The sequence below is a fragment of the Oppia nitens genome, unplaced genomic scaffold (assembly GCF_028296485.1).
Source record: "Oppia nitens isolate AA-2021 unplaced genomic scaffold, nextdenovo-longstitch-racon4-pilon3 scaffold15_pilon_pilon_pilon, whole genome shotgun sequence".
In the NCBI taxonomy this organism is placed as follows: Eukaryota; Metazoa; Arthropoda; class Arachnida; order Sarcoptiformes; family Oppiidae; genus Oppia; species Oppia nitens.
Genome location: NW_026533194.1, coordinates 2,360,255 through 2,369,278, shown reverse-complemented (window position 1 = coordinate 2,369,278; position 9,024 = coordinate 2,360,255). Strand labels below are relative to the sequence as shown.

Genomic DNA, 9,024 nt, shown 5'->3' with positions numbered 1-9,024 from the left:
CCCATCCATCGGAATTGCCTACATCTCCTCACTGTTGGGAATAACTATTATAGTGTTTAGTTCTCGTCCGTAAAAAGTTTTTATTATTTAGTCTTTAATTTAAATCAAACCACACTCTTCATCATTCTCTTCCTCCTCATCAAGACTGCGTGTGAGAGAGAGATAGATAAGAGAGAGAAGAAACTGCAATTTGATGACTGATTGTCGCCACAAAAAAACAAACAAATCATCGGAAGACTTCTCTCCAATCAATTAATTAACTTATCATTTGTTGGTTTGAAGTTCAAAAATGATTATCTGATATATAATTTATTATTAGTTTATTTATTTTATTTATCAACTATTTTATATTTACCGTAAAACAAAACAAAAAAGTGAGAATCACTCGATGAAATTGCAAGTACCGTATTCTCTCTCCCACTTAATAATGATAATATTAATCTTAATTTTTTTTTAAAAAAATAATAACAAACAAAAAAACTTATGAACTATTATTTTACACATTTGCATAAAACTAATTGAATGCAATTGATTTCATTGATTGAATTCATTAATGAGAAATGATAAGCGAATTATTATGGGGTTCCAGTGGATTAAATGTGTAAATAGTTTTTTTTAATAATAATAATTTTATACTCAATCAAGTGATTTTAAAAAACAAACAAATAGTGACTCTCTTTTCACTAATTGAAAACATCATGTTTTTTGGGGGCGTTAAATAGCTTAAAATTTATATATAACAATCATTCAATCCGATTGACTATTATATATACATTTAAAGCTATTTAATGTGTGTTAATTGTGATTAAGATTGGCTTAATTTTGTCTCTGTGTATATATATATATGTATATGTGTTTGAGCACATCAATCATGATTTGTGAAAAAATATCAATTTGTATTTTGTTTAAAACAAAATACAATTAAAAGAAAAAATTAAGTAACAATTTAAGCAAATATTTGTTTGGGGTTTTTGTTTTTAGCGAAAAGAGTTGCCATAAAAATAATGACAAACAAAATGTCTTATCAATCAATCAATGAATATCTTAGAAAATATAGTCAACGATTGAGTTAATAATAATTAATAAATTTAGTGTAATTTTTTTCTATCGACATGTGCCTCAAATTCAACACTGATATCTAAACTGGTTGTGTGTGTGTCTGTTTGACATACCAGTGCCCCCCTATCTGGTGTTTGAATCAATTATATATATATATATATATATAATACATACATTTTAATAATATTATAGCAAAACATACCATACCATACCATAACAGACCTCTTAATTAAGTAATTAATTAATTGCAATTCATATGCATTGATCTCTTATTACAAATAGTCACTCATTTAAAAACTCATCACAAAAACCACATACAACCAAAACAAACATTCATTTTCATTATACAACTCATAAAACAAAAAAAAAGTTTTTTGTTTAGGTATTTAATCTTAATTAAATTATTATTATTATTTTGGACTCATTTTATTTTTAATTTCTCTAATTTAATTTTTTTTTATTAAAATTTAATTATATGTAAAATAAGTTTTCTTCATAAAAACACCATTTAATCAATTGTTAGCCAATTATTATTTATAATTTTTTTTAGGTTTGAATAAACAAACAAAAAAAAGTATAGGTTTTGTCAGTCAGTCAGTCATTAGGTGTGTTTTCTTAGATTTTCATATCCTCTCAATAAAATCCCTGTTTTTTTTTAATTATTGTAAACAATTATAACCGACTGAAACATAAATATACAATAAAACAAAACAAAAATTGTATGTTTTAACAAATGTCAGAAAGTTTCTTAACAAATATACAGTACCAGTAGTAGAATGATATATATATATATATATATATATATATATATATATATATATATATATATATATATCTCTCTCTCTCTCTCTCTCTCTCTCTCTTTCTGACATTACTGTGCCTCTCGATTCTGTCCAGATTTTTCTCGGGATTTTACAACAAAACACACACAAAAAATAACAAACAAACGAATAGTTGGGAAATGTCCTAAACATATATATATATATATATATATGAATATCTATATATATATATATATGAATATCTATATATATATATATATGAATATCTATATATATATATATATGAATATCTATATATATATATATATATATATATATATATGAATATCTATATATATATATGAATATCTATATATATATATATATATATATATGAATATCTATATATATTTATATATATATGTATATCTATATATATTTATATATATATAGCGCTAATCGATTGTTTTAAAAATTGTATTAAATTGTATTTAAAAAAAAATTAAGAAAAGACTATTTAAAAATTTTTGAAAATATTGTAAAAAATACTGTATAAAAAAAGTATAGAAATGTAATGAGTATTCAATTTATTTACTACTACTACTTCTTAATTAATTTTTTCTTAATTGTGTATAATTGAGATATATATATGTATTTGATAGCCTACATGAGCTGCAAACAAGCCGTACCACTGCCACAATGGGTCCGACACTTTGTACTTTACATACAAACAAACAAAAAAGTAGTGAAAAAGTTTTCAAAAATGTGTTGTTCACCACATTATGATTAAAGATTAATGTATACAGTAATGTATAGATAGATGTTTTAAAAAAAAAAATTAAACAAAAACATTGATTAAATGCTTTTTGTAAATTTTGTCACTAATTTTTTATCAATTAGTGAATTAATAAGTTTTTTATAATGGTTTTTTTTATTAATATTTTGTAACGGGATTTTTAAATAGTGTTTTTATTTGGTCTGTAAAAAATGTGTAATTGAAACGATACAAACAAAACAAATGGGTTTTTTTTAAATAGTAAATGTCTACCAATTTTTTTATTTAAATGTATGTAACCCTATGTATGTATATGTATTTGTGTGTTTGTGGATATGATCTACAACAATTAAATAATTAATTTTTTTTTAATTAGATTAATTTCCAATTTTTTAGTAATATTAATTTTTTTTTTGATAATTTTTCATCAATAATTATTGCTCATTTTTTTTAATTTAATTAATTAATTAATTCAATTGTAATATGAAATCACTTTTTTTGTACGAATCAAATAAATAAGAAATTTGAAAACAAAACATTGAATTTTTAATAATTTTTATTAATTTATTTTATTTCTATTATATAATTATTATCCCCTAAAAGTCATAATCATTTTTTAAATTGTTTTTACATTTTTTTGTTTTAAATTTGAAGCAAACAATCAATTGATTTATTTATTGGCAAAGTCTTCACCCTTTTTGATACTATCCTTCAGTTCTTTGATGGCATTCTTTACCAGATTTTGTTCGAAATCCGATAGCTTTCCTAATCCAAGATTTTTTTCGACACCATTTTTCTAAGTAATAATAATACGGTTAATAAATGAAGAATCATATCGAAGAAGAAGAAGAAGAAAAAGATGAATAAAACACTTACGCCTAACACAAGTGGTGTCGAGAAATAAGAGGCTTCGGTAACGTCTGACTTAACGAAAGCGCATTCAATCACTTCTTTGCCGTTTAATGCTTCCAAAAGCTATTGTAACCAACAAACAAACAAAAAAACTTATGGTTAGATCCACTTATATTTTTTATTTACGGGTAAATAGTGGTCACCAAAAAAAACTTACCGATACTGCGAAGCGCGCGCCGGCAAAAGCCATCGACAAAGTGGCCGAACCCTAAGTGTTCAAAAACAAGTTCAGTGTCATTGATACGGAAAACGATAGATCCGGCGATTTATTGAAATAATAACATACCGTTCCTGCCTTCGCCTTAACCACTTCAGTGCCGGCGTCTTGAATTCGTTTGGTCAGAGCGTCCAGTTTGTCGTTCGGGAAGGAAACCGAAGGATTCGATCGCGAAATCAACGGAATAATAGTAATACCCGCGTGACCGCCGATTACCGGCACATTCACTTGATTCGGATCGAGACCTTTGGCTTCAGCAATGAATGTATTGGCCCGAACCACGTCTAGAGTGGTCACACCGAATATACGTTTCGGATCGTAGACGCCGTTCTTTTTGAACACTTCCGACGCGATCGGTACCGTCGAGTTGACCGGATTCGAGATGATTGCGATCATAGCTTTCGGGCAATATTTGGCGGCCGCGATGGACAGGTCGCGCACAATAGACGCATTGGTATTGAAGAGATCGTCGCGAGTCATTCCCGGCTTTCGGGGAACTCCGGCCGGTATGACAACCACTTGGGCGCCCTCGAGCGCCGCCTTGAGCTGATCGGGTCCGACATAGCCGGTAACTCGTGCCCGTGTGTTGATGTGACTCAGGTCGGCGGCCACACCGGCTGTGTGGGCAATATCGTAGAGACTCAGATCGGAGACCAGTGAGCTATGCTTAAGAAGCAGCGATAAGGGCTGTCCGATACCTCCCGACGCACCCAATACGGCAACCTTGGAGTTGACCTAAAAAAAGGATCGGAAAAAACCCGAATTGCGAAACAAATCAGTCATTAGATTCTTGTGAATAATTCTTTAAAATTTTGATGAATAAATGGTTTGTCTGTCAAACCTGATTGGATGTACTGAAGGATCGGCTGTTCTTCAGACAGATTTGTGACAAACATTTGGCTGATTTGCTAAACATTTTTCCAGAGAAGACTTTACTTAGCAGTTATAGTGATAGTAGTAGTAGTTGTGGTGGTAATGATTTTCTGTCTCCTAATCTGATTCCGATAATAATAATTATATATAAAATACTTCACCTGAAGGTCAATAACGATAGACAACTGAAAGACAGTACAAGAGGTCGCAGCAGTTGTCGATGAAAGTCATGGAAAACAACAAATGATGTCAAAAGACATGTTCTTCTTCTTCTGTTGTTTTTCTGTTGTTTCATTCAATTCGTTTGAATTTGATTTTTCATTTTCATTTCATTTGATTTCAATTCTGTGACCAAACTTTATTGCATCTGCGAAGACATATCCAGAAATAAACAAAAATGGAGACCAAAAAGTATTGTATAGTTTTTTTTGTGGCCATAATTTAAATCATTGATTGAATTGTCTTTTAATTTTAATTTTTTGTTTTTAGATACGGATTGATTCAATTGTCGAAAAATTCAAACAAACCGATCGCCACACTCAAGAAGAATATATTTGAAAGCGATTCCGATGACAATGAAGACGGCAATGAAGATAGTAGTCGACCTAATGTCAAAAAACGAGTGGACACGTCGTCGGGCGTCAAACGACAGACACAGTTGGATATTAGTCGAGCGCTTACTGAAGATCCCAATGTCTTTGAATACGATAGCATTTATGACGATATGAAGACCAAAAAAGAAGAGACAAAAGTGGCGATCGAAACGGATTTGAAAAACAAAGAACGACCGAAACCTAAATATATGAATACTTTGCTGAAGTATTCAGAAAACAGAAAATTAGAAACAGAAAGAAGAGCTGAACGAAAAATACAGAAAGAAAGAGAACTCGAGGGCAACGAGTTTGCAGATAAGGAACAGTTTGTGACCAATGCTTACAAACAGAAATTACAAGAAATGAAAGCCTTGGAGCTTAAGGAACAAAAGGAACAACAGATTGAAGGTATGTATGGATACTGTTTTCGGTGATATTGTTGTTCTTTTAGATGTAATTTTCGTTTTTGTTTTGTTGAAAGATATGTTGGATGTAAGGAAACAACAAGATTTGTCCGGTTTTTACCGAAATCTACTTAATAGAGACATGTCTTCCGAACCGAAAACATCGGAAACTGATTTATCATCCGAAGAGTTAGCAGCAAATGTAGCAAAAGAAACTAAAGTAAAAGATATACCAAAATCTAAACCTAATCGTCAATTCAGAGCTCGCCGAAAGAGCTCTTCGGAAGAGGAAGAAGATGGCGAAGTAGTGGACGAAAGCAAAGAAAAACCAAATCTGTTTAAAAAACCCAATTTTGAAGACAAATCTAATAATCAATCAAATAAAACGATAAACAAGAGAGAAGAAAGTAAAAGTGGAACCAATGAATTACTTCATGACAAACATAAGACTGCTATCACCACCAGTAGTGATGACCAGAAATCTAGTGATAATTTAGTTGATAATAATGAGACCACTAATGATGAGACAACAGCTGAAACAGAAGAAGAGAGGAAACCAAAGTTAAGCCGAAGAGAACTATTGATACAAATGTTTACTAAGAGAACAGTCGGAGAGGTATTAACTGAGGCACAGATGAGATACTTTCAAAGGAAAGGCAATTATGTTTTGTAAGATAAAGACAAAAAATTAGGTAATAATTAAGTCATTTATAATTAATAAAAATAATAATTATTATTTATTATAAATAAAATTTTAAAAAATAAACATTTTTATTATAATCACATAAAACTTGTTATAATATATATTTTAATAAAATAGTAAATTAATAATAATTTATTAATAATAATAATAAAATCATATTTGTTTTCCACAGCCGACGCTAAATGTATTTTGACTTAAAGTGCTTAAGAACTCCCTATAAATGCAGACAAATAACAAAATTATGTGAATATACGGTAATTCTCTATAAAAAATAAATGTTACCCCAAATCATCTTCATTTGAATTGTTGTCACCAGAACTTCTTGGACCACCATTTCGTTGTTGATTAGAATGAAGACTACGCCGATGACTACTATTATTACGATTACTACTACTACTACTACTACCGGTAATACTGGATGTGTCCATCATTTTTGAGATTTTCTCCAATTCCCGATCCAACGGTGAACTACTACTACCACTGGTCCATCTGTTTGCAGCATTAGGACTATTACCACCGTTAGTACTGCTCATGGATTGATGTGCGCTTTTTGTTGTCATAGATCTATCATCTCTTCTATTCAATTGACCATTTGATGGTTTATTATTCTGATAAAAGCTATCACTTTTGATGAACTCTTTGACCACTTCGAACGTTACCAACGAATAGCCGAATTCATTATTTTGCGGTATATTCCAACTGAATGTTTGAATAAAAGTGATTTCACTCTCAAACTGTTTGGGTTTGTGTGTTGTCAGTACACAGATGAGTGTCGCAATCAAGTCATCCGACATAATACAAATGGGATCTCGTTTGGGACCTATCGGTAGATATCGATAGTAGTCTTCAACCGTTTTGTTTAGCTGATCGGTAACTAAATCTAATATCTTTCGCAAACAGTAAAGTTTTTCCAATGGTGTCGTCTTAATCTCTAAGTCCGTCAATTCGGCCAAAATGTTTGGATTTATTGTAAAATTAGTGAATACTTTCTGAGCTCCGAATTCAACCGGATTTATGCTTCGTTTGAAAAGTTTCATAAAATTTTCGTAAATCTTTTTATCATCTCTTTCGCAGTATTTATTAATTGCCAAAAATAGTTTGTGATGACATAAACCAATTACAAAACTATTAAATAGTAAATTATAATTAGAAAATAGTTTGTAATTTTTAAAAAAAATATTACAAACCTTTCAATAGCTGTACCTAATTGGGAATCATTTGATAAACTTGTAAAACTCTGATGATTACCAAAAAAAAAAAATTAAATTAATACTTAAATAAATTACAATAACATTAATGTTAAACTATAATAATGAAATAAAAATTATTAATAAATACCTGAATACCAAATTCAACAATATCTTGAATAAGCTCTTTGGTATTATTGAGATAATTGGGTAAAACAGTCTGATTGTTAAGAAATTTGTCGACTTCTGATTTTAATGAATCAGTCAATTCTGGCGACAATTTAACTAAAAATTTCTCACAACTAATAGTAGAGTAAAAAAAATATTATTAGAAAAATATTAAAATTAATTTGTTTAACAATAAATTATATATCACTATCAATGCAATACTAACTCATCGAAACTCATTAGCGATGTGTTGTCTTGACTGAGATGATTGCACTCACAGCTGATCCGTCTGTTTGATGAGTTAAGCAACGGATTATCACATATTAGTATTCGGTATTCTTTGCATTGCTTTTGATCCAAAAAAAAAAAAAAAAAAATTAAATCAATAATCGACAAAAAAATTTACATTCATTAATGAAAAAATAAATACAAACTTACGTTATTGTAAGCAATCTCTTCGCTCAATATGTTGATTGTCTCACAATTTTTATCGTCAAAACCTTATTAAAAGACAATCAATAAAACAATACAAAGAGTTACAAATTTCATCAATCAATTGGTTATCACAACAACAACACAAACCTCTGGTCACACGTATCACTTGGCCATTGATTTCCGCGTCTAACGTATGCTTATTATTGGAGGCAACAAAATGACTGAAGAAAACCCGACAAAAAAAAGAAGAAGAAAACAGTGAATCAATTAGTAGATCCCAATCAACAGCAGATCATCCTTTTTTCTGAACACTTACTTCTTGAGAAGCGGCGACGGTTTAAGTATATGAGCCGTAATAAACTTGTCGTTGATGGCAGTGGTATCATAACTGCCATCAATTGGTACACATATTATGTAACACTTGTCCTTTGCCTCTCTGTATCGCTTGGCGTACGACTTCTGCGTTAAAAAACAAGACAATCAATTATAGCTGATCCAAACCAACCATATATAATATGATATGATATACTGACCACAAGAGTGTTGTAGAAGAGATTGTTATGCAATGAAGTCATGTTTGGTTTGATGTGTCAAATGTCTGTTCACTTTCAAGACTCAACAATTGACAACTGATTTGTTGTCAATTAAAACCAAAACCAAAAAAAAACCAAAAAAATCAATGAATCAAACAATTTGTTTGTTTTGTTTACACTTTTTTTTCATATGATTTTCATTTATATTTACATTGAATTCCAAATTATAATAGTTTTCTAATCATTAGATTTTAATTTTATGATTACATTATTACACATACAGTACAGTATCACTAATACTGTACACAACATATGTTGTGTACAGTATTAGTGATACTAGTAATTCAGAATTCAGAATAAACGTTACTTATAATAGAAAAGTAATGCAAAAAAACACATCAATA

At 29.7% G+C, this 9,024-nt stretch overlaps 3 protein-coding genes across 4 annotated transcripts; 1 reads left to right on the top strand and 2 right to left on the bottom strand.

The window, feature by feature from the left end:
• Nucleotides 1–3,152: 3,152 nt before the first annotated feature.
• LOC128963997 (malate dehydrogenase, mitochondrial-like) lies at nt 3,153–4,801 on the bottom strand. Its single transcript, XM_054310555.1, has 5 exons — nt 4,566–4,801; nt 3,794–4,459; nt 3,665–3,715; nt 3,472–3,570; nt 3,153–3,391 (listed from the first exon to the last, which is right to left on the bottom strand). The coding sequence occupies exons 1-5, from the start codon at nt 4,638–4,640 to the stop codon at nt 3,266–3,268; spliced, it is 1,017 nt and encodes a 338-aa protein (XP_054166530.1). The 5' UTR covers nt 4,641–4,801; the 3' UTR covers nt 3,153–3,265.
• Nucleotides 4,802–4,920: 119 nt separating this feature from the next.
• On the top strand, nt 4,921–6,665 carry LOC128963983 (nuclear speckle splicing regulatory protein 1-like). 2 transcript variants are annotated; one of them, XR_008484670.1, is made up of 5 exons: nt 4,921–5,008; nt 5,087–5,598; nt 5,672–6,286; nt 6,470–6,551; nt 6,614–6,665. XR_008484670.1 is itself a non-coding variant. In XM_054310540.1 (4 exons), exons 1-3 carry the CDS (start codon nt 4,995–4,997, stop codon nt 6,265–6,267), a joined length of 1,122 nt encoding a protein of 373 aa, XP_054166515.1. In that variant the 5' UTR covers nt 4,921–4,994; the 3' UTR covers nt 6,268–6,286; nt 6,470–6,577. The 2 variants fall into 2 exon arrangements, 1 of the variants encoding a protein (XP_054166515.1); XM_054310540.1 differs by lacking the exon at nt 6,614–6,665 and having other exon boundaries at nt 6,470–6,577.
• On the bottom strand, nt 6,451–8,823 carry LOC128963778 (ankyrin repeat domain-containing protein 27-like). The gene is made up of 9 exons (XM_054310309.1): nt 8,621–8,823; nt 8,404–8,546; nt 8,235–8,308; nt 8,091–8,152; nt 7,879–8,000; nt 7,636–7,786; nt 7,485–7,534; nt 6,580–7,422; nt 6,451–6,511 (listed from the first exon to the last, which is right to left on the bottom strand). The coding sequence occupies exons 1-9, from the start codon at nt 8,660–8,662 to the stop codon at nt 6,451–6,453; spliced, it is 1,548 nt and encodes a 515-aa protein (XP_054166284.1). The 5' UTR covers nt 8,663–8,823.
• Between the last annotated feature and the right edge of the window lie 201 nt (nt 8,824–9,024).

Bases quoted from the DNA above. Each gene is read 5' to 3' on its own strand.
- LOC128963997 (XM_054310555.1), bottom strand. From the start codon at position 4,640: ATGTTTAGCAAATCAGCCAAATGTTTGTCACAAATCTGTCTGAAGAAC. The intron at 3,716-3,793 runs GTATGTTATTAT...TTGAACACTTAG, and splicing joins TTAAGGCGAAGGCAGGAACG to GGTTCGGCCACTTTGTCGAT. The intron at 3,392-3,471 runs GTAAGTGTTTTA...ATTATTACTTAG, and splicing joins CGACACCACTTGTGTTAGGC to AAAAATGGTGTCGAAAAAAA.
- LOC128963983 (XM_054310540.1), top strand. The intron at 5,599-5,671 runs GTATGTATGGAT...TTTTGTTGAAAG, and splicing joins AAAGGAACAACAGATTGAAG to ATATGTTGGATGTAAGGAAA.
- LOC128963778 (XM_054310309.1), bottom strand. From the start codon at position 8,662: ATGACTTCATTGCATAACAATCTCTTCTACAACACTCTTGTG. The intron at 8,309-8,403 runs GTAAGTGTTCAG...GGTTTTCTTCAG, and splicing joins CCGTCGCCGCTTCTCAAGAA to TCATTTTGTTGCCTCCAATA. The intron at 7,787-7,878 runs GTTAGTATTGCA...CTCTACTATTAG, and splicing joins TCGCTAATGAGTTTCGATGA to TTGTGAGAAATTTTTAGTTA.